The sequence below is a fragment of the Opisthocomus hoazin genome, chromosome 15, assembly GCF_030867145.1.
Source record: "Opisthocomus hoazin isolate bOpiHoa1 chromosome 15, bOpiHoa1.hap1, whole genome shotgun sequence".
Lineage (NCBI taxonomy): Eukaryota > Metazoa > Chordata > Aves > Opisthocomiformes > Opisthocomidae > Opisthocomus > Opisthocomus hoazin.
The window spans coordinates 20,904,534-20,929,059 of NC_134428.1; the positions used below are offsets into that span (position 1 = coordinate 20,904,534).

Sequence of the window (24,526 nt, forward strand, 5' to 3'; positions counted from 1 at the left end):
ACCTTTCTAGACTGTGTAAGGGCCTTTCAGGAGTTGGCTTCCTTTCACAGAAACATTAAGTGGACTGTGATGCAGCAGAATCCATGAAGTACCTTCTCTGTGCCAGTTCCTGTATTCAGCATTGCTTCCTGGGACAAGGCAAGGCCTGACCAGCGCTGTGAAAGCCTTTTGAAAAGTTTAGTTGGAGATCCCTTCAGGATCCTCCTGCTGAAGGTAGTGTAAAGTTATAGGAGTTACAAACACAAAGTTAGAGGCAGATGTACAGCACTGTTTGAGCCCTGCTGTCAGTCCTGCAGCTCCTGCTGCAAACACAAACTGTTTTAAGCATTTCGGGTAAAAATATGCCAAACAAAATCAACTTGCAGCAAGTTGACATTACACGTTGCCGTCACCTATGGCTGCAGGCTTTGCCACAGGTCGGTAGCAGGTGACCTGTTCAGCATTCAGGTCAGCCCAACTCAGTGTGCTAGGCAGCAAAAGCTTAATCAAACTGCGCTAGAAATAACACATCACATAGGTAACTTCTTACACAAGTTTGTGTTGGGTTTTTTTGTTTTTAAACACTTTTACAAACACATATAACACTTACAGATAGAATCTTGGAATGTAACATAGGATCTGTAAACATTTCCAGTCTACCAGTTGTAGTAATAGTTCTTTAATTCCTGCATTTGGATAAAGTGCTTCATACATAAGGCTATTTGAGCAAAGCAAAGATACAGGATATTCCAGGCAGGCAAAACTCACACCCTCTGAACAAGATGGTTTCTTCTTGTCTCCCCTCCAGCAGTTCTGAATAATTTACACCACTCAAAAATGCCCTTCTTCACATGCTCAATAAGCCACAGCTCAGATGTAGAGGATAAGAGTTAACACCATAAACTTCCTTTTGTGCTGCACGCTGACTTATTTACAGAGTTTTTGATACTCGCCTCTGCTTCTGACATAACAGTAAGGGTTCCTGGCTTTTCTAATGGGAAGAATGCCTGGAGGCAAGCAGAGGAGAGAAAATAAGCAGAAGGGGATGGGCAGCTTGTAACAGGATGCAAGACCTTACTGCAAGGTAGGAAAGGGAGTGACTGGCAGCCGATACCTGTTACGTTATCTTGATTTATTTCCTGGTGGAAACTGTAAATTGCATGGTGAGAGCGAGCAAATTACTTTCTGTTCCTCCAGGAGTTTAGGTAGCAAGAGAGCAAGCGCGGCTCAAGCTTGCACTTATAGTTGCTGTCCCCTCTTCTGCAGTTAGTTCAACCCTTTTATGCAGATGCTTTCACCAGCACTGACTTCCAGCTCACGTCAAAGAGTAGTGATGTCACTGCTCCTGTTGCAGTTGTGGAGACTGACATGTTTTAACAAAGTTCTGTCCCCAGATGATGATCTTTGTCTTTTAGGAAACGGCACAAATTGAAGATTGTGAATTAGCCTGTTACAAATTTCAGGAATTACACCCTTGCATGATCAAAGTAGGAAAGTAAAAGCACTGGAATGCAGCAAGGCACTGTTGAAAACACATACAACTTAGGAGAAGCAACTTGCAAGGAAGATGGAAGGAGAGGGAAAGAAAGATCAAAGATTAAGGTTGTATTGTAAATACAATTTGGAAAGCCTTTCAACACATGACACCGGTCAAAAAGCCTGTACATCGCCACTTCATAGCTTGAAGCAGAGGAGACTTTAGAAGTGACAAAAACATATAGCCCTTTTGAGAAAACATTTATCAGGCAAAGTTTCAGGTTCTCAGCTGTTTACTACCCTGGTACCTCCACAACAGATACGACAAAAACTGACAGAAAGATTTGAGGCCTTTTCTATCATTCTACGATTCTATCATTACTATTTTGAACACATGAAAGTCCCCATGAGCTCAAGCAATACACAGAAAGCTTCCATTCAAGAAGGCACATTAACTCTTTGGCGCTACAGGAGCATCAGTTCTTGGATAGGCAGCATGCGCTCTTCAATTAGTCTTCTGGTTTGCTTAGTGTTTATTGCAATCTACGCAGCTACAAGCAATGGAACCAGCTTCATCAAGTCTTGTTCTCACTCTTGCATATAGCTAGGCTGTTTGCTGCAGAAGGCGATAGCCTGGTAACCAGAACCGTTTTCCCCACACTGAGGAGGGTAGACGCCGATTGATTCCCAGCTCCAGAGGAAGCAAGCTGTACTTGATGGGGCTCTCCAAGACTGACAGATCCCTAAACTAAACAGGACAAATACAGTAAGGAAATCCCTCACCTACTGAGGTAAACATAATAGTGCTATTTGCACACCGACCAGGCTCCCAGAAATAGGGTTTGCAAACTAAGGGCTGTATGAAATAGTGTATGCATGTATTGTGGAATGAGACAGAAGCTTGACGGTCCAGTACAAAATAAACTCTGAAAGTGCCATTAGCTGTATCAGCTTTGAGAGTACTAGGCTTCTGTTCTCAAAATAACAAGGTGAACAGAGTAAAATAACAACAAGAAAACCCCGCCCCCAAAACTGCTCTCCTCAAAGAGGCAAGGGCTGACAATGGACAAACGGGTGTTTTCTCAAAACAACATAATTCCAGTTTCTTTTTAGGCCATGTGGTCTGTGTTTATCATTATTACAGCCTCTGCACTTGGACTGTAGCATTTTTGCTTCGAAGGAGAACAGGCAAGAGGAGATAGTCTAAAGCCCAAATGTGGTTTTGTTGGTTTTTTTGATTGGTTTTGTTTTTTAAATAAAGTCCAAAAACATAACATTTTTCTAAGTGTTAGAAGTGCAAAGTTCCATTCAGGCTAATGCTTTGCAAGCACTCCTACAGAACACCGACCAGTCATCTACCCCAGCCAGACAAGTTACACAGAAGATCCACCATATATCAGATCCTGCCCCAAACATACAATATTTTCTCAATTTGACTGTTCACCACATCAGGCAAACAAGACTAAATGAGGGAGGATGGGTATTAAGACTAAGCAAATGACAGGCCATAACCAGTCAGCACCTTCTAAAGATGCTAGGAGTGAAGAGCATTTAAAAATATGGTAACATCCTTTCTGCATTTAACCACAAACTATCTTCCTAATCAAGACAAGGTCAAGCAGAAAAACCTTTTATGCCATTCTTGAGATGCTATCTTCTTTGTTACTGCACTGTAGAAACATTTCCCTCCCCAGCCAGTTTGCTCTGGCTTGTGAGCGGAATCTGTTCTGCATCGCTTTGGGAATCTTCAGGGGAGAGACTCAAATCTGTCACAGTCACTTGCAGTTGATCTGTCTCTCTGGACAAGGCCAATACGCAGGAGGAAAGACTCAGAAAGGAGTTAACATCTCAATTGCTATAAAAAGCTCTTAATAATGCATTCTTAACAAGGTTGCTACAAAGACTCCCTACGGACTCCTTAAGGCCCAGCACCCAAGAAGTTCACCCACTTAAGGGCACTTTTTCAGGAGTGTGTGTAATGGTTATGCCAGTCTCGTGAAACTGGGCAGGTAACTTACTATCTTGCTCCTAGCTGAAGAAACTAATCCATAATTTCCACCTGGACTAGAAAGAGCTTCACACTGCACTGAATTTTCTAAATGAAAGAAAAAAAAAAAAAAAAAAAGAAAAAGAAAAAAGCCTTTGTGATTGGAGGTTTTAAATATATTTCCTGTGAATGGGGAAGTTCCCCAATGGGAAAATATTCTAACAGTTCCAGTCTGACAGTGAGTACTCATCCTTGTTAATGTGCTTCCTTTTTATCCACTCGAAGAAAATACTAAGAAGCCAAGTCTCAAATTGCCCTTTGGCAGCTATTTTGGCCCCAGAGAAGTTTGGTTCATGGGAGTCCTGTTCACAGAGTTTTGCTGCATACATTTGCAGTTTCTTCACTTATCAGCTTCTCCAGAGGATATGCACAATTTCCCCTAAACTAACATGACGTGCAAGTTCTCCTCCCCCTACCCTTTGCCTCACAAGGGAAAGTCACCAGAGATGCAAAATGAAACATGGAGAATGTTGAGTCCCTTTATCACAATCACAAATCACTCCGAAAACCCCATTACCAAGGGCTGTGCTATTTTTACAGAGATAAAGAACTGTCACTTAATTGCCTTCTCTCCTTCACAATCCAATGCTACCCAGAGCCAGAAAAAAGAATGACAGTAACAACCCGATTAATACTGATTTTTTGCTAATGAACTTTCTCAGCATTGCATCCCAGCCTGCTGGTGTAACAGGATACTTCATCTGATATTAGACCAAAAAAACCACCAGCCTTCAGGTCAGCAGCTCTTCAATAGTCCTAAACAGCTACTGAACAGATGGACATCACAACATCCAGAAGAAAATAAACAAGCTACCTTAGAGCTGTTCCGCTCGTGTAGTACAAGTGGTTTACAATTAAGGAGTGTTTTATTCAATTTTTTTCTCATTTATGCCAGGCAAACTCCTCTGAGTTCCTGAACCCAGCTGTCTTTGGCCCCAAACTGAAAAAAAAAACAAATGAGCAAGTCCCTAGGCTGCCCTGCAACCATGAACTGAAACACAGACACTGCCGCCTGCGTAGGCTCACTGGGAAAAATCACTGTCACACAGCGGCACTGACCCCTGCCCAGCTGGGTTAGTGCAGCCTGCCACTTCATTCACATATTCTGCGCTAAGGTCTAGCGGTCAGAAATCAAATCCAGACACCTATCGATGGGATGGGGGATGGCTTTCAGCTTTCCTTATGCACGTGTCCCTGACACAGGCCCTCCCAAGCTTAGAAGGCAACCTCCCAAGCTTAGAAAGCAATCCATCTCTACTACAAGCAAGTGCTTCAGATACCCTATTAATCTCAGCACTTCAGCGACGCGCAGAGATGTGTCAGCATGTGTGCAGATAATCAGCATTGGAGGACTGTTAGCAGAAGATGCAGAGGCATCAGCAACTAAACTGCAGCACTCACTGCACCAGGTCACACCCTGACCCCATGGAGAGTGTCTGCAGGATAATGAACGTCAGCTCTGCCCCAGAGCATTTCAAAATTCAGAGATTGTCTTTGTATTCATATGTTCTGCCCTGCATCCAGTCTGTCTAAATGAGAGAGCAGCTCAAAGCAGCAGTATTTAAAAAAAAAAAAAAGTGTAGCTGTTTGGAGGATTCATTCTAACATCTGGAGGTAGAGGTCCCACCCCTTCGTTGATTGCACTTCTTGCTCCATGCTAGATGCTCAGACCATTAATTGGAGAAGAAGTTTCCCTCTGGAGGTGACAATGGTGGAGTTGGCATATTGCTAGATCCCACGAAGAGGCAGCTCAACTTCGGCTTCAATTCATTCCAAACTTTACTCATCTGTGAGTGGAAAAGGAGAGAAAACAGAGGTGACAACACGACAGGTAGTCATCCCACCACACTGTATTTTAGCAGCAGTTTCGGGGTACTCAAAAGCACAACACAAGTTTGCTGCAGTACTCTGGGCAAGTCCAGTGGACCCAGATTGTCTCTTAGACTGGTGTTATAATGGAGCTCTGAGCTTTCTACTGAGTGTGCATGGAAGGGAGATTTCCCAAACCTTGGTCAAATTCATTCACTACAGGGAAGGAAGGGAGCTGAAGGAGTAGAGACTTGGGTGATATAAGAAATGCAAGAAAGTCGTACATGGGGAATGCTGAAGGTCATATTTACGGGTTAACAAAAGAGAGCTCTTGGATTTAGAGCAAAAACAAGGACAACGTTCCTTGTCATATAATTTCTGTGTAGCACAACAAAAAACAGATTCATCTAGCAAGCACACATCATTCATTACAAAATAGCTAGTTATTTAATGGTTGGGTCTTCTTCACCTACCTGTAGGTTAGGCCATCTGCAGGTGAGGGAAGAAAGAAAAAAAAAAAAAAAAAGAAAAATACAGCAACTTGCTGCAAGAAGATACAGCCTTTTACAGGGGTTAAAGGCCAGCCTTGGTCCTCACCCCAAATTGGAAAGACCTTAGGGGACTTCTTAGGAAGTTATGAAAGAGCCCAGCTGGACAGATGATTAGAGGAGGAAGGCCCATGGGTGAAAATAAATACATTCAAACGCTCATTGATATTTTGAGAAAAAGAACACAGTCCAGAAGAACTGACCTCTTTGTGACCCTGGATCTGGGAGTTGACAAAGGCCCCCAAAATGTGAGACGTGAGAGGCAGATAGATGTGGATAAGCTGTGTCTCCTGATGCAGGCAGTACAGAGAGAAGTAATTCCGCAGCTCCATGGTTAGGATAGCATTTTCTTGCTGAAAGAAGAGGAACTCAGTGAAACACGTTGCCAGGAAGAATGTTCACTTGTAGCAGGAGAAAACAGCATTCCTCACCATACTAGCAATTCAAACACACACCAGAAACCTAAAAAGGTAGTTCCTGGACCCATTTGATATGGCAGCAACTGCACTTCCCATCATGCAGACTGTTGCTTTCCACAACTCCTGCAAATGGCATGTTGCCAAAGAGCCAGTAAGTAGTAAGTCTTGAGGAAAGCAAATGTGTTTCCCTTGTGGCACAGCATGTAGCTCAAATTACCCAAAGTACAGGTTACCCTTTCAGTCTAATGCTTTTCTGCAAATATGACTGAGCTGCATAGCGGCACCATTACAGGGGCCCAGTATGACTCTTTGCTCTCCCAGGCATCTGCCCTACCTCCACAATCCGAGACTCCAATTGCTCCACCGATTCTGGTTCTTTGTTCTGCACAGTGGCACTCATCATCTGCTTCTTCATCATGCTGTACTTATGCAATGCTCGCTGGTGCTTGTGCAATACCCCCTTCTCATGCCTTTCACACAGGTCCTTTATGGGAGATGGAAAAAAAACAGGTACTTAGTGGAAGCTAAGAGACAGCAAGCACGCAAGCCAAGTACATCAGGAACACAAACACATGGTCACGCTTTATGTAATATCTACGCTGCAGATTTTTGTTTCTTTATTTTCAAGAGGGTCAAAAAAAAAAAAAACCCCGTTGGCAGCTAAGAATTCAAGAAACAAAACTGCCTCTTAAGCTCACTGGTCTGGGTCCAAGCAATCTGGATCATCACCTCTGCCAGTATTTTGGATCTTATCAGGCCTCTTATCTTTTGTGCCCCTCTCAATATTAAGTGCTGGCAATTAACTGTGGTAAGAGCTTGCCAGCCTCCTGTTTCAGTCCAGGCCTGGCAATGTCAACTGAGACTGCCACATAAGTTTCAGGACGTGCTTCTTAAAAAAAAAAAACAAAAATTGCCTGTGACCGAAAAGTTAGTATTAACGAAAATTCTTTTATTTGTAACTGAACTCATGTCTCCATGAACAAACCAGTAGCCTTCTAATTCACTGCTCTGACTCAAAAGCAGTCAGATCTAGAAGACAGTTAGTTGATCCATACAGTTCAAGCAGTCATATTTTTAAATTCCTTGCAGGGTTTGCTGTTTGGCAAGCTCTCGTCACAAGATGAGCTGATCAGTAATGCTACAGAGCTAGCTAAGGCCAACAGCCACTCCCCTCCCTCTGCCAGATGCCCAGTTCGCCTCTGAACTGGCCTCCCAGACAGTTTTCCATCCAGTTGGCGTTACACCCTCTAAAGAGCACAAGCCTGCTCTAAACAACTTTTTCATTGGCAGAAGAACAGCAAAGCTCACTTTATAGGACTGGAGTAAATCCAGGAAAAGGTTCAGCTTCTCCACCACATCATTCTCTTCCTGTTTACCCTAGAAAACAAGGAAAAAGTACATTCTGTGTAAGCCTGGCAAGAACCAACATCACAGTTCTTCACATCCTTACACCACGGAGGCCCACCACTGTATTCTCCAGGGTACTTCAATGCTTAAAACAACTGCATCAAAGATCTCTCAGATGGCACTGGAGTGTTTACTCTTCAGTACACAGAACAAAGATTTGACTGGAGCAGGATCAGCTTTTCCAATTGACTGATCATTATAACAAGAGAAGTTGGTTTCACAGTCCTGTGTGTCAGTCCTTTCAGCTCCCTCTGCCTGGAATTTCTTGCTCTTGCGGATTCCTCCAGTCTTCCATCTTCCCTTCTTACAAAGGCAACTAATCCATTAACGCTACAAACACCTGCATGTTCCCCATAATAGTTCATGCATCAGAAGGCAGAGATGAGACTCAAAGCCAAATTTAACTACTTGATTTTCCACTTACCAAATATTGTCTTTTCTTACTGTATCAATTGACCTCTCCAGAGCATTAACTCTGGACAAAAAGACAGGGTCTGACTGATCTATAAAAGCACGCTGAATATTTTAATACAATGAGATGAGGAGAAGTGAAGACGAAACTATTACTTTTCCTTCCCAGACTGTCATGTCCTCACAATATTCTAACAGTCATTATCACACTGCACACTTACACTGGAATATGATGCTTCTTTTAAAAGTACACGAATGTCAAAACTTAATTCAAAAATAAATTCTTCTGAGTTCTCTACAGCAGATCAGTACGATAGAATGCAGGACTTTCAGACAGCTCAGCACAGCAGTACAACTTCACTTGTCCAATAACCATTTGAAATGAAAAAAGAAAGGAAGCTGTTCCGTCCTTTCCCTTGCCTATTGTATTTTTTCCCCCATTTAAAACACAGTCCAGGTTTTTCACCCAAGCCTGAACAAGCAGGCTGGTGGTTGAGGATGTGAGTTTGGACTACAATCTCCCTCTTAACTGTCTTAAGTGCCTATGTCCACAGAGCTCATGATTCAAGAGGAAACTTAAGGCAGCAAGGCACCTACTTCATTTTACAAGAAAAAAAAAATTAAAGAACTCACCTGCTGCACAGCCTTATCTGCCAGAAGTGCAAACTCAACAGACAGACCCTTTAAAGCTTGTTTCAGGGTCCCCCACGTGCTGTTATTCAGAGCAGCCCAAGAAGGAAGCGGTGTAGTGTCTGAGCCCAAAGCACTAGGAGGAGATAAGTAGTATTCACATCATTCAAATCTAGGAGACAAATTCCACTCAGTAGACACACTTCTTTGCAGAGAGCAGTTCAGAGTTTCAAATCTGTCTAAACAGCTCGCAGTGCTGAGCTACTACTGCACAATCACAAATGCAGAGCTGTGTATACACTGGGGGAAGAGACAATCAAACCAGTACCTGAATGTCAAGGTATCTGCATTTTCTTTTCTCTTGCTCTATGGAATGCAAACTTAGTGGAAAGCCTGCATTGTCTTCTTTTATAGTAGGAAAAAATTTATCCTGACCTACAGCACGCATTGAAATACCCATTCTTACCAGACCACTTCCAGGTAAACCTTACAACAGTTTTGAGCTCTGAAACAACAGGAGGAACGTTCACATTAGCAAATCCTCTTCCTCTCAACCTACCTTAGCTCCTTTCCAAAGATGAGAAGATCTGAGGCGTTATCAATGGCTCGAGAAGCTATCCTCTCTGCACGGTCCCGAAGCTTATAAAAGCTATTATAAATATTTCTGATGAGCTCCCTGCTGGCAGCAAACTGGGCCTGTATGTCAGCTGGAAGGAAGTCCTGCAGAAGTGCAAGAGAGATTACTAGTGGACAAATCAGAGGCACATTCACATACATTAACTGTGGGCACACCACAGAGGCAGCAGGGAGAGACAGGTTTCCCTCTCGTGCTCACTATCTCACGCCACACTGTAACCCTGCGGAGATTAGCTTCAAAATTTAGGTGTCCAAATCAGATGTCATGCAAATACCCCTAAATTCTGAGAGGCAGAAAGAGGTTAAAATACTGGGTGTGGGCAGAGTTGGCAAAATCTGCAATTCTACTATGCAGTTAAACTGGGGTTTGTGAGGTGTCAAGCTGACACGTTCTGATCTGAAGCTAATAGTAACTGCCAGCCTGGCAAAGTGAAGCATGTACTGAAAGTTCAGCTCTTTTTGACCTGTGCATCCTGGTAAAAGCCTGAATTAGGCTCCAATTGCAAAACCTTCTGCTAGCATTGCAGGAACCTGAACAACAACTTGCTTTAAAATTGTTCAAGGAATACAGTGAACGTCTATTTAAATCTTACCATAGCACTCATCACTGGGATAGAGAGATACATGGAGAACTAACTTCTCTATAACAGTCCAAATTACTCTCCCACAGGGAGAAGACAACAGACAGAATGAGGGCATGAACAAATGGGGAAGACAACAACCTAGGTATTAGCTTTTAAATTGTGCAGTCTGTGCATTTGTTTGTTATGCAAGTAATTACTGAGAAACATGTCCTGAGTAGGATTCATTGTTTAATCTTTATCATACTCATGAACCAGCATTTACCCGGAAATACTAGGCCCTGAAGAGTCAAATCTTTGATCTTTTTGATAAAATTACAAGTTTAAAAGACCTTGGAAACAACTCTCTCCTACCTAAGGTCTCCATCACTCTACAAATGCTATAACTTCTCCACCTGGAGGAGAGCGCCATTTAAGCCAGAACAGCCAGAACAATATGTTGCAAGAAGTTAATGTACATACCTTGGCCTGGGTAGCTAATCTGCAGGTCATAAATTCATCTCCTACTCCCTGGACCAACTCTCTTAGCTTATTCTGTACATCCTGGAGAAGATACAGGATCAAATGAGCACGAAAGAACTAAGTAACGCACAGGCAGTTCACACAGGTCTCAGATATACTGCAGTAGTAAGGCACAACTCAGCAGATATAGCTTTACCCAGGTTAGGTTTAATTTAAAGACAAGCATAATATGTATTTCCCTAAGAACAGCAATCATTTTCAAAATACTATACTCCTGACATTGAGTGAAATTATCTTTCACTTTCCAGCTGCAGAAATACCTATTGAAAGAAAATTCTCCTCATCACGGGAAGAAACAATGTGTAGGCCAAAAGCAATTCTGAACTCTGTGCCCAGGAAAGCAGTCACATGAAGATATGCAAACTCCAGACTATTGCTAACGAGTACTCACTGAGCCACTGAACGACAGAAAGAGTTTCAAGAGCACATCTTCTGAGAAAGGGGGATGTCGAGCCACCAGGTTTATAAAACGCTTCAGCGCTCTCCTCCTAGATTCTATGAATTCTCGATCAGCTATGGGAAGAAACACTAAATTTCAATTACCACACCACTTATTGCAGCTGCTCAGAAAGATGAAAAAGCAAGCACTCAATCCAATAGTTTCTTTACACTTATAACCCTTGCTAAAGCATTGCAACAAAACGAAAGCATGATTACCTGTAGTCTGTCAGCTCCCTCACAGAGATCTTTTGGACTGACCACCAGAACAAATACTCCTTCAAGTGGTCCTTTAAAACTTATTCAAATCCAGCATATATATCCACCTATGTGTATTTTCACAGGGTCAGTTAGGTAAGCAGGATAAACAATCAAGTCCAAGGCCTGAAGCCTCCACTTACAACCAGAGGGATACAAAGATTTTTCTTCCTCTGAATCAATTCCATAGCTGGTCCCCAGAGGGAATCTCGGTCTGTTTGGGACTCCTGTGAAATGCACAACACGCTGCTTCTTGCCACTGCAAAGATCACTTTGCCACTTGCAAAGCAATCATCCCACAAATAATTATGCTTTTTTTGCTCACTATTCTGAAGAACTAGCTTAAGCGTGCTATATCCTCAACTGTCCCTTCTTCACACTTTTAAGCACTTTAGGGATAGAGGGAGAATAAAGCGGGGTGGGGGGGAGGGGATGTTAGCTGTTTGTTCACGATCATTGACTGTCTTTTTCAGGCAAGATGTCAGAAAGTACTTTGGAAGACATGCGCAGCAATCTGCAGTACATCCACCAAGAGTCCTTACTCAAACTGAAGAAGTTCAGCTCATCTTCCTGAAACAGGAAGAGTTCCAATCTGGCGATACTGCAGTAAAGCAGTAAATAAAAACCCTGCAGCTTTTCAGGAAAGATGAAAAATTAAACTAAAATAAATACAAAGGAAAAGAAAGCTGCACACAACAAAATTAAAGGAATGCACTTATCTGTGACAACACTTTCGTATCATGAAATGGTATTGCTCTTTTGCCTCAGTTTTAAGTGGGGAGTTTGCTGGCTGCACGGACTCTCTGTAACAATCCTCAGGACAGCATCACCCGTCAAGTGATTTTTCAGTTATTAGGACTGCAGATCTTCATTTTGCTTTGTTCATACTTTAGCCTACATGGAGATTGCTGAAGTCATCTACACGCTTCCTACATGATCTGCCTCACTTTGCTGCTGTCCTCCCAAACGAGCAGAGCAGACGATTGATCCTTCTTCATTGGACAGATGGATCAAAGCAGACCATCATGAAAAGAAGAGTAACTCAGCAGAGGAGCATACCAAGCATAAAAGCACGTAGCTTTGCCCATCCTGCTCTGGGACTAAGGAGGCTGCAAGACTCACACGTGTATACCAATCCGTCAAATCCTGTGTCCTGCAATTCCATTTATCAGTCCATGAACCTACTCAGAAAGAAGAACTACCCATTCCATTTCCATTTCCTTTTTCCTGTTTGTAGTTTCTATTAAGACCACTCACACTGTTTTTCTATATGCAGTCACTGGACTAAAGGCAATCATTACTCTCTGCCTTAATATAGTTTTGGACTGTATTAGGACTGTACTCCTAGCACAGTTTGGGAACTAATCCTACCAGTTTTGATTTTTTTTTTTTTTCCTTAAACATCTGATGTCTGTGGGAAGAAATGCATGAGTGAATGCACAGAAATACCAACACACCAGCAACACAAGGAAATAACAGCGCCTTACAAAAGATATGTATTGGTAGCTTCTTTCAAGGATCCTCTCTCCACTAAGATTAATCAGAGAAGGTCACTTTGCTTACAGGTGTTGCATGCAGTGGAAATTCTGGAAATTCCAGCTGAGAACACTGAATCAGGTCAAATTCAACAGACAGGTTTTCGCAATCTCAAAAGAAAGGTCTTCACAATTTACATTCCATCATAAAACTGTATGACAATTGAAGCTTTTCAGTACTATTATTTTGCTTTGTTCCAGGTCACTATACACCCTGCTCTGCTCGCTCTTTACCAGTGCCTCTTTACTGTAGCAATACATGGAGTCCTTGACTGAAATCAATTATGCATTGAAACATGTTAAGCTCAGCAGCATGGGCACGAGACAAGACAGTGAAAAGCTTGTTCTCTCGCAGATAAAGTAGAAAACAAGACAGGATTTTATACAGATATGTAACAAGTTTAAAACCAGTGCAAATATTTCACATTAGTGAAAAACATACCCGAAGAAGCTTTGATTTGCTTTCAGTCTTGGGATACTTCATAGGTTTCTATTCTAACAGCTAAAATGTACTTGAATGAACTGACCCTGACTCCAGCCTCAGTTTTTAGTTTCTGGTTATCCTTTTTAGCTCCTTTTTAGCACAGGACCAAAAAAGAGCAACAGCTACTTCAAGGCAGTTGGTCCATCTGCCAGAAAGACACCTTTTTGTACATAAACTGAGAAAGTGTAATTACTGCTGCCTGCATCATAAGGCTTCTGTGCAAGGTCATACTACAATACGCAGTGCTGAAGCTGTTCACTTAACATCACTGTGTCTGCCAGTCCCCTTCAGGTGTGCATGAGGTCAGGAGCCTATGCGAACTCAGCAGGATCAAGTATGGTCTCACCGGAGAAGCAATTTTGTTGTTTTTACACAATCATCTCCCCTGCAGTTTTAAGCCTTCTAAAATAGATGGTTTAGGGTTTTATGGAGGTTTTTTTTTTTTAATCTTTACTCTTCTCATGCTATAGAAAAACAACAGGATTTCCACAAATCTTTTCTATTCTGAACACTTCACAAAACAACTCACTACAATACTTCCTACAGTTGTTCAACAGCAATTCTACACTGACGGCACCACAACACTGAACATCATAACCTATTTTCATAAAAAAAAAAAAAAATAGCTGTAACTCTGCCATGCTCTTGTGTAGAATTACACCTCAAATCTTACCAGAAAAGTCATTAGATACCAATCTTCCATGGAGAAAAAAAAAACAACACTGAATTTTTACATTAATATTTCACATATAGAGTATTTCTAGGATGGCAATAATTCACACCTCTAAATTGTGTATTACAGCCTCAGAGTTGTTTTCTGAGCCAAGCAGAAGCAAAGACTTTCAATCTTTTAAACATTTATTTTCAACCGTATCATCTTGATCACGCTTGCACCGCGACCCCTCCAGTCAAAAGACAGACCCAGATTTACCTCCCAGCATCCTCTTTGGTGGAAGTGCTGGCACCATACGGTATGGGAACTTCTGGAGCAGCATCTCATGGAACACCACAAAATCATTATACCGCCTATAGACTGAGCATTTGAACCTCTGCAATAGAGGAAGGGGGGAAAAAAAAAACCAATCAATACACAGGCTGGACAATCAGCAGAATTTCCATAATTTTATTTAGCTATTGGCTGCACTAAAAAGTACAAGAAAAGAAAGAAATCACATCCAGAGACTGCAGAAACAACTTCTTTCTTATTGTTAGAGCTCTTGTGCTGAGAAGGAGAGAGAAAAGACTCCAAAGGTAGCCACCTTTCAATTATTAATAGAGATGGCATTCTTCTGACCACAGTCCTTTTGAGAATAAGATTTTCAGTTAAAAACCTAAGTCAGATTTCATTCACACACAAGAAGAAAGAGACTACAAACTGGAGAGGAAGAGATTTCCCAAGAAATTACAAATATCCCTAAGTCTGCCACGGTTCCATATCATTACTCCCTCAAACCCTCTGGTCTTCCAAATTAGAGCATTTAGAAGTAGTGCCGACACCCTTAAAGTGCTCTAGAGTGCTCTTGTCTTGAAGTACTGCAAGTCCCTGAGCTCTTGGGAACTTTCTCTGTATCAGTTTCAAATCCAGAGGTGGCCAAACGGTCTCAGATCACGTAAAGTATTAGCCCAAATGACTGATGTTTTGGATGAACCTCGTAAGAGAAAGAGAGGCCCCTCACGAATGTTAGATCTATAAACAAAGACTGAAAGTTCCTTTAAAACCTGTCTTTCACTCTCCACTTCTTAGATTAATATGTAGAAGAGGCCAAATAAACTGTTTTTTCATTCTCAAAGGAGTTAGGTAGCAGCTAGAACAAGACACTTAGGAGGCAGAAATCCTTTAAAAATAGTAAATAAATAAAAACCACACAAACCCCCTGCACTATTTCTACAGATTCAACTACTGGAGCAGTTAATAACTACACAACCCTATATCCATTCTCACTACATTTGCACTGCACATTATCCACCACTTCTTGTGGCACTATGCATTTTCAAAAATACAGCAATGAGGCACATAACTGGGGCACAAGGGACACAGCCCCTCGGGCCTCTCTCTGTCTGCTTTGAAATCTGATGTTGGTTTGTGTTGCAGATCTTAGATGAAGCTCAAGGCCAAGCTATGGTTCCTGCTGAGGAAGTATCATTCTACAGCTACAGCTGTAGGAGAGATGACAGCAACTGAAAGGAGTTGGCAATGGGTTCCTAAATTCAAAACCTGGAGAGACCACCAGGGTCACTGAGTCCTGTGCCCTGAAATGACAGGCAAAAATAAACACCAAGTCCTAGAAAACCCGAAGAAGCATTCCCTGTGTCTGCCCTTTCCCCCTCACAACAGTCTTTGACAAACTTACAGATATCAGTGTAAAGCACCTAAAGCCCCAAACGTCCCTACAGACAAGCGACCCAGATGTGTCTCTGAATGTGTACAACAGTGACTAACAACAGTTTGAGCACTACTCAATAGCTGATGTTTTGCTGGCCTGGGAGATGTAAGTTGCTCATGGTCTACTTTAAAGAGGACAGATTTCCTTCTTGAAAAAAAACACACAGAAGCTACTGGAGAGTACTTCCCTGGCCATTCCATACATAGGGAAAGATACATCAATCTTCTCTTACACCAAGAGAGGAACCTACAGGTCAGGATTAGGGTAAGTAAATTGGAAGTAGCCTAAACTCTGCAGCAGGATTTGCAGTACCTTTTCTGTTTACAAAGGATTTCAGTTTAGCACTGCCAATACTGCTTCTTCACTAGCTTGAAATAGTTTGAAATAGCCAGTCGCCTACACCAATCCATTACAAAAACATTCAGTTTTCAATGTTACACATCTGCTTCTGTACTGAGCTCACATTTCAGGCATGTAAACTAGCAGACCATCCACCAGACCTCAGTCAGAAGATGCTCCATACCACAGAAGCCCAGGTCAAGAAAGCATAGTGCTACTGCATTTAAAGTAAGCCCATACAAGCAGCCTACTCAAAACCAGCATCACTCAACACACTTACCAAATTAGACAAGACTTTGCCAACAGCAACTGCACAGACATTCTTAAGAAGATACATTGGACCAATGCTTGTTCAAATTACCTTGCTGGAAACCTCGTATTCCACATGTTTCAGAAAAAGGCCCTTCTTCTCAGGTATAAGCTCCACCTGCACACTATCCTTGCTCAATAACTCTTGTAGGGTGTGGGAAAGCAGCAGTGGATTTCCCTGGGGCGCCTGCATTAGGAATTGTTCCGGTTCCCTTGGTTCATTTACCGGAGGCTTTGCCAAATCTAAAAGACAAAAAGAGAAAAACAGTCCAGAAGACCTGATAAGATAAAGTGAAAGAAGTAGCCTTAAAATACTCTGTTCCCTTGCTCAGTGCTCCCACTGTGGTGCAACATAACCAGAACACCAGTCAAGCCACTCCCCAGGAGGCTATGCTACTCCACACACGTTCAAAACGTTGGTACCTCCCTCTTCACAACACCCAGGAGCACCACCAATTACACCGAGTCAGAAAGACATCTGTAGGAAGCAAGAGGAGAATCACAGGCCAAATTTGTTGTGTGAATCAGCGAAGAGGCCTGCATTTCCTGTCTGTCCAGCTCCCACCACAGCAGGATCTGCCAAAATGAGTGAAATCCTTGCTCAGCACTTTTGGATCCTGCCTAGAACAACTCATGGAAGGAAAGAAAATATGTTATTTTACTGCACTGCAGAAATTTAATACATCAATTTTACATGTCATTACAAAGGAAGGAGACACTTCATTTGACATTATTTTATTAAACTCTGTGACAGTATGCTACAGTGGGCACAAATTACAGTCATTTACTATGTCAATATGCTTAAGTTCATGAGCAGGGGAAAAAGGTTCCTAATGCAGGCTACCAACCCAATAATTCCTCAGCAAGCTCTGGCAAAACCTTTCAAGTATACCTATTCCACTGCTTGTAGCTAAAAAACAAACAGGTTTTTACAGTGAATTCAGTCACAGGTGGACAGCTTTGGACGGAGAGATTCTAAAATTCTCAGCCAGATGCAAAAGTGAAAAAAAGACAGCTCTTATGAATATGGTCCTGGAGGACAAGCTACATCAAAGAAGGGGCAAAGATGATGATTCAGAGTGTTCTCCTATCAAATGACTGACTGCAGCCCTCTATCTTCACTTGACTTCATAACTACACATATCATGTGACTACAAGCTAAGCTTACATTGTTTTTCAAAGCAATCCTTTTTTTCTACCCATTTCACACATAAGAAACAGGGCGAAAAATATGGATATAACCCTGTAACCTATTCAGCCCACATCCGAGTCCTGCTCTCCAGTCTGGAACAGATGGGTTGCTTCTTCTCTGCACGTGGCTGTTTACGAGGGATATTGTGAGCAAGCTCTTTTACAAAGCAAGTCCAGTCCACTGATGGAAAGTTACCTAAAAAAGCTAGGCAGTATTAGTTATCCCTCCATTGCCATTATGCAGAAGTTACACCCCTTCTGAAACACATCTAAAATGTTGAGAACACAACAGGACAGTAACACCACAGAAGCAAGAACCATTTCTTTAAGCTTTGATATATAGTTCAAAAAGTTGATAACTGTTTAAGAAATTAACTCAGGGAAGATAAGAACTCATATTCTTAACTTCAAAGCCCTGACCTCCTCCTGATAAGGACTTTCCACCTGTTCTTTCATGGGCTCTAGGCCCTGATAAATGGGGAAAACAGGTCGTCTCCAGCTCCCCAGATACACAGCTTCAGAATAGACACTTTGTTTGTTGTTCTGTAAAATGGCTTAAGGAAACCAAACTAAATCCAGGACAAATGACCTTATCCCACATGTCTCATCAGGCTTCAGATTCCTGCTAACGTGACTCAGAGAAGCAAGTCTTAACACCTCTGCTTTAATAGACTAATGTATCACCTACTATCCCCACCTACACAGCAGCTTCTAAAAAGTTCCAGTTACCTGCCAGAAATTTGTGGTAAGATAACGCAAGCTAACTCAATGTTGACATGGGATACTGCTGGATAAAGCAATAACATATCTGTCTATCCACTTTTCAGATAGATGCTGAACTGAGAAGGCGGGAAGAAAATTCAGAATACAGCTAGCAAGGCAGAAGATCTTCTAGTGTCCAAAAATCCTTGCCCACCTGACCTTTCACAGGGCAGCAAGGTAAAATAAACCACACTACCAAGAGGAAGTGTCAAAAATACACACAAAAAACCTATGGAGAGCATAAGTCAACCTTGCTCTCCAGAGCAGCGGTTCTCTGGGTGCACACCCTTGTAATTCTTGGGTTTAATTGCTCAAGACACATCAGTGAAATGCAACATGACACAGTAGATTTTGTTACTCCTCCAATGCACACACACTTCCACAGAATTCCACAGGGCTCTGCATTGCCAAACCACTGGCTCGCACTGCAGAGGCTGTCACAGCAAGTTAGCCTCCCAAAGCGGCGCTAGCCAAAATGCAACCCACCGATTTCCTGAAAGCAGTGCCAATCTGCACTAACACAGCACTCCTCCTGCCTGCTGAACCACTTTCCCTGCTGGCCAGCAAAGAAAGCAGGACTTCCATCCCCCAAATTGTTCCCCAAACTGGGGCTCAGCACTGTCCGGTAAGTTACTGAAACTCCCAGTGGCAAAAGATAGGTACCAGGAGAAAAGATGTATAGGACTAACCATGAATCCTTCAGTATTTCATCTGCAAGTACTGGACCTGCAGCATGATCAGCCAAACTGATGCTGGGGACTCTCAGATTCATTACAGGGATCTGAACCCCACTACCCCATAAGACAAATGGAGTTAAGCCCCATAGAGAGACCTAGAAAAGACTCAGCGTTCCTTTGACCATTCAGTCACGTTGCTTTTTTTCATTCGTCATACTTTGCTAATCTTCATCAAGTTATTCTCTAAATTTGCTTTCTAAAATTCATCTAGAGGAAATACCTTCATCAGCAGTTCACACGCTTCGCTCTTCCTGAAATACTCTGTAGCTCCTTTAGATCTCAACCTTGTCTAAATGTGTGAAATCATACAAATCAGACAACCATACAAACAAGTCTGAATAATTACTGTTTAATTAATAATCTCAGCGTGTTCCATATCAACAAGACAGCTACTAGAGCTGAATTTACACCCTCAAACAGTGGTCTGAGAACACAATGAGAGGACTTTGAAAAGGCTGCTAACCTGTTTTAGAAAACACTTATGACAGCATCACCACTAACCCTGCAGAGCAATATATACTGAAGCTATTCTTCAGCCCTTTTTTCATTCTACTTACGAAAGAGCAAATTCAGGAACAGCCTCAAGAGGACTGGCCAGGAATGGTGGACAATGGTGGGAACTCATTGGTATGAGCTCCTGTGTTCAACCAGTAAAAGGATTTACATGCATTGTAACAAATCACTTAACACTTCCCATCACGCACTCTCTGCTGGAGAACAGCTAATTTTGAAAACATTCCCTTTGGTTTCAGGAGATCATTATCTGGTAAAGTTTACATACACAGAGCAGCAAGTGAATACAGAAATGAGGTACAGAATGGTCCCCTGCAACACAGGAAAGTAGACAAAAATCATCTCTTTTGTGCAAGCTAGCCTTTTGCTACAGCAGTTTCTCAGTCTGGTGTCAATAAGATACCAGGAAGTGGCCTGGTACAACTGAAAACAATTTGATACACAAGTTTAAAAGAATATATATATCCATACATATGCAAACAAGATATAAAAGTTGAAAGAAGCAGTCAAAGCATAGCCTAAACTTTGTTTGGTTGTAAAAGAAAACAACTATGAACACACTATGTAATACTTTCCTTTTATTTTTCTGGTAACAAGTCAGGTAGCCTTCGGACTGAAAGGGGTTGAGAAACTTGGCCAGAGAACAACTGAAACAATTCTGTAGCTTCGCTACTTTATGCCACACATTTCGCACTTTAGCTAGTGCCTGATGTTCATCATTCCCATTCCTACAACTAGACAGCAACCTGCCCTCCACAGAGTTTCCGGTTTTCTTGATCAAAATTTCTAAAACCAGACATTTTTTTAAAACCAAAGTAGAATTTCAAGTGTCTTGATTAGCACACAGGTTTTACACTTGAGCAGGCACATACGGAAGAGAAGGGCAATGCAAGGGCTGGAAGCACAGGTGACAAATCACAACACAGATCTCCCCTCCCTATTTAAGTTCTGTCAACCAAATCTGGAGGACTAATGTCCATTTTACAGATGGTTGCTACTAACAACACTTCATTATACCAGGGTGCTAATCAGCTAAATTTATCAGACACACTTCAGTAGAAGGTGCCATAGAACTACTTGTTATATTAGGAGCAGATTTTCTAGGAGAAAGGAGGCTGAAAGCAAGCAAAGCCTTTAGCAAAAACACCTAAGGTTTCCTCTCCATCATCAGAGGCAACGGCCTTGCGGAGCCAAGGTGATCCGACTCACGGGAAATGCAGGGGAGTACAAGAACTGACTATTTTTGTCCACAGATACCTCAGACTTCTCATGGGCAAAAATGAGGGCTCCACTACAAACTCCTGGACCAAGAATACTAAAGCAGCAATGTAAATATTATTCATCAGCATTTCCCCTTCCTTTCTGTCTTCTCATGAAAAGCCTCAGGAATTATGGAAATGCCTTTCCCCCTTATCGTGTCAAACACATTCCTCCGTAACTCCAGAATTCAGTGTCCACATCAACCTCTTGGAAAGCTGCTGCAGATTTTAACTACAACTCCAAATAGATATCCCTCCTTGCCTGTTGGTTTTGGGTTTGTTTTTTTTTAAATCTTACATAATGTGAAATCCCCTAAAAACAAGAAAAGAAAAACAGAAGTTCCACTGAAAAAAAAAAAAACCACTATTCTTCCTATTAAGAGCTTTACGTATTTTTGAGACAACTATATACAACTTGTTTGGGGTTTTTTAAGGAATTCAAAATCATGCAACTTATTTAGAAAGGAGCAATGCAAAGGAAACAGTCTATTTTATCTAACAAAGCTCACTGACACACACATCTATGTTCAACGTGGAAGAGGCGTCCATATTTCTTACTAGGTTCAAGAAAAGTAATCGTATTTAGCTTCCCTCTAATTAAGAGATGGTGCAATATTGTCCTTCCTTCTCCTTCCCAACAACTGACTTGTAAATACAAGCTACCAAATGCCAAAACAACAGAAGATCAAATAATACAGATACTATCATAAAGTTAGATATTGGAAACCCCAAAAAAATATTTTGGGTTTCTCCTTTAAAAAAACCCACAGCTTTATCAGAGCTGATGTCAAATACGCATCCTGTACCAGATAGTCTGTTTTTAGTTTTGGGGGGTTTGTTTGTGGCTTTTTTTCCTTTGCTTTTGAGGTGTTGGGGGTAGTTACACTTTGGGGATTTTTTTGGTGGTTGGTTGGTTGGGGGGTTTTTACCAACAAAGTTTCAGATGCTGTTCAGCAGTTGGTGATTTTCCAGATGAAGCAGAGAAGTAATAGCACAGCTCAAAATTAGTCAGGTGAGGTTACCTAAGCTTTATTTAGTAATAAAAAAGCACTAGCATTTCTGCATTCCCCTACAGTTGTAGAGCTCTACCCGGCTTCTCAAAACATCGCTGTCACATACTACAGCAGGCAAAAAAAAAAAATCCCACACCAAGTTATCACCTTCCAACGTCACACAGTAAATCTGTGTGACAGAGCACGCTGTTCTTTTAACTATGCTGTTAGATCATCAAGTGATTAATTGATTTCCCAAGTCTGGGAATACTAGGAACACATTCCATTCGCAAGTCAGCCACGGAGCCATGGTCCCAAGCTGTAGCAAACACAATAAAGTGAGATGGAACTACACACACTGAAGAAATAGCAGGATTAGGGGAGAAAAGTCCATTGAGGAATGTTCCCAAAGACTAAGGAGATAAAAAGTCAAATCCTCACCAGGGCAGTTTCCCAGCTCACAACAGGAAATTGCTAAACTATCATTTTTCACACTCAACTCTAACAAAGAGGTTGGAAGTGTAAAAATTCAGACCCAAAAAGGTAACTCACCAAGCAACAACACATACAGCTGTTGTCCAGGAAACTTTTACAAGGGCATTTTAGCTCATCGTCTTAATTACGCCAGGGAAAAACTTGATCTTAGTATTTAAGCATTAAAAAATGGCATGCCACTTCACATGTCTTTTTCACATTTTATAGTTAGCACAGGCTCATTCATATCTCAAATTCTGTTGAAAAGCAGTCACCAAACCTTCCCTCCTTTTGTACCAGTTCCACACGTCTGTAACTGACAGATTTCTTTCCCTCAGCCTGTACCAACCCACTAAAACTTGCAGATTGTGGGGGAAATCAGAGTGGTAATGAGCAAATTCTGCTGCCCGCAACCAGTACAGCCCTCCCTACCAAGCCCTGCTCCAGGCTGCACACACAGTTAAAGATTTACCACTAGAAGAGGAGACATCCCCTCCGTCCCCAGCCAACACACCTGGATCCCCTCCCTGCCATCACTGCCAAACAGGCTCACACAGGAGCAAGAGGAGGGAGGGAACAAAAAAAAGTCAATACGACTTCGCAAACCTGACGTTAATGTATTGCACAATTATCTCCTCTGTTTTCTCTCTTGATTGTTTTAAAACACTTTTAACCCTGCAAAATAAAAAAAAGAGTCTCTCATCACTCAGGAGATTTAGAGCCTCCTAAGCTGCTGATCTCCGAAGACATATGGGTGTGAAACTTCCAAGACCACCGAACCCACATCACAACGCTAGAAATAAAAGCATTCCTGCTTTCACAGCATTATTTTTCTTTTGCTAAGATCACTAGATACCTCCTCTCCAGTGTTCACAATATAAACTATGTCAAAAAAAGCCAAGTTTTCTGAACAGGGCTGAGTAGATCAGACAGTCACGGAAGCAGCAGCAGCGCAGAGGTTAATCAGGTAAAGCGCACTCCACTCAGAGACGACTGGTTTATCTCTATATGGCTCCTGAAGTAGACGGTAAATCCGTAACAGACATACCTGAACCAGCTCTCTCTTTGGCACAGTAGGACATTTTTTTCCACAAAGGCTGCTGTTCAATATCTTACATCAGTCCTGGACAGAAATATTCCAAAATAATTTATTTATAAGCATTATGTGCATCAGGAGCATCACAGGCCTATCCAAAGCACACTCACACTGGAACCTGAATATAATCCAACTAAATCATTTTTCCCTGAATAAAGCTTACCCACTTCCAATCTCTACTGGTTTTTCTTTCCAGAGGAAAAAAAAATACTATGCACAGAGCAGTAATTGCCACTTTAAGGGAACTTTAGAGAACCGTATTATCCCGCTTCCCTCAGTTTAACTGATAGGATCCTCGCACGTCCTTTTCTTCACCCCCCCCCAGGAGCTCCCTCCATTTCCCATCTGCCAACAAGCGCTGGCACCGTCTGGCTGCAACTTTCCCGACCTCAGCTCCAGCTGCGCACTCCCAGAACTTCAGCGTCTGGAGCTGCCGCTGCCTCTCGGCTCCTGGCTGGGCTCAGCCGGGAGCAGACGTGGCCTCCGCCCGGGACAGCGCCTGCCGACCCGCTTCGCCTCGGCGTGCCCCGGCTCCGTTCCAGCGGGCCGGGTACGAGCAGACGAAACAAGGTGGTCTCAGCATCCACCGCCGCGCCCAGAGGAGAGGCTCCGGCCGGCGCCCGGCCCGCCGTTAACCCCGCGGGAGGGCTCCCTGAATCCCGCCCAGCCCGCAGGCACCGGGACGCGGCCGCCCCCGGGCTCGCCTTCCCGCCGGGGCGGGTGAAGTCCAGCGACCCGCGGCGCCCACCGCCACCCCCCGTTACCTACCACCGAGGGGAGCCCCCCGCCACCGCGAAGCGGGCACCGCCGAGGCCCAGCACCCGCCGCCCCGGGGGGAGAAGGGGAAGGCGGCGCCTTTTTACCTCAGGTTCTGGCGGGGGGAGCGGCCCCGGCCCCACCCGAGGAGCCCCGTCACCCACCTCCCCCACCCCCGGGCCGCGGCGGGAGGGAAGGGGTAGCCGCCGCCCCGTACCTGTGCCGGCGCCCGCCGTGCCCGCGGGCGGCTCGCCGTCCATCGCGGTGGCGGTCATGTGAGGCCGGGGCCCGGCGGCCGCCCTCCCCTCCCCTTCCTCCGCAGCGCGGGCGGAGCGGGCGGGGAGAGGCCGCCTCCCGGGGGGCCGGGGCGTGGGGCGCCGGGGGGGCTTCGCTTGCGGGCGCGACACCGAGCTGGGGGGGGGCGAACAACACGCCTTCGGCCGGGCTTTGCTCGTCGGGAGACGTGTCAGGACACCATCTCTCGCGACAGCGCTTGGCGATATGGGCCGCGCTGAAGCGACAGGCGCTCCGCTT

At 43.2% G+C, this 24,526-nt stretch overlaps 1 protein-coding gene across 4 annotated transcripts; it reads right to left on the reverse strand.

Annotated features, from left to right (window-relative positions):
- Positions 1-24: 24 nt before the first annotated feature.
- On the reverse strand, positions 25-24,287 carry SNX8 (sorting nexin 8). 4 transcript variants are annotated; one of them, XM_075436103.1, is made up of 12 exons: positions 24,210-24,276; positions 23,189-23,263; positions 16,265-16,455; positions 14,112-14,229; positions 10,857-10,978; positions 10,406-10,486; positions 9,286-9,446; positions 8,730-8,862; positions 7,587-7,655; positions 6,613-6,762; positions 6,063-6,212; positions 25-5,289 (listed from the first exon to the last, which is right to left on the reverse strand). In XM_075436103.1, exons 2-12 carry the CDS (start codon positions 23,220-23,222, stop codon positions 5,176-5,178), a joined length of 1,323 nt encoding a protein of 440 aa, XP_075292218.1. In that variant the 5' UTR covers positions 23,223-23,263; positions 24,210-24,276; the 3' UTR covers positions 25-5,175. The 4 variants fall into 4 exon arrangements, with proteins under 4 accessions (XP_075292218.1, XP_075292217.1, XP_075292215.1 ...); XM_075436102.1 differs by having other exon boundaries at positions 10,857-10,993; XM_075436100.1 differs by lacking the exon at positions 23,189-23,263 and having other exon boundaries at positions 24,210-24,287.
- Between the last annotated feature and the right edge of the window lie 239 nt (positions 24,288-24,526).

What these genes read in the sequence shown, in the direction of transcription:
- SNX8 (XM_075436099.1), bottom strand. Translation starts at nt 24,267, where the DNA reads ATGACCGCCACCGCGATGGACGGCGAGCCGCCCGCGGGCACGGCGGGC. An exon ending in ACCAAAGAGGATGCTGGGAG is followed by an intron (nt 10,994 to 14,111) that starts GTAAATCTGGGT and finishes ATTGAAATTTAG; the next exon opens with TGTTTCTTCCCATAGCTGAT. An exon ending in ATTTACTCCAGTCCTATAAA is followed by an intron (nt 6,763 to 7,586) that starts GTGAGCTTTGCT and finishes TCTCCCATAAAG; the next exon opens with GACCTGTGTGAAAGGCATGA.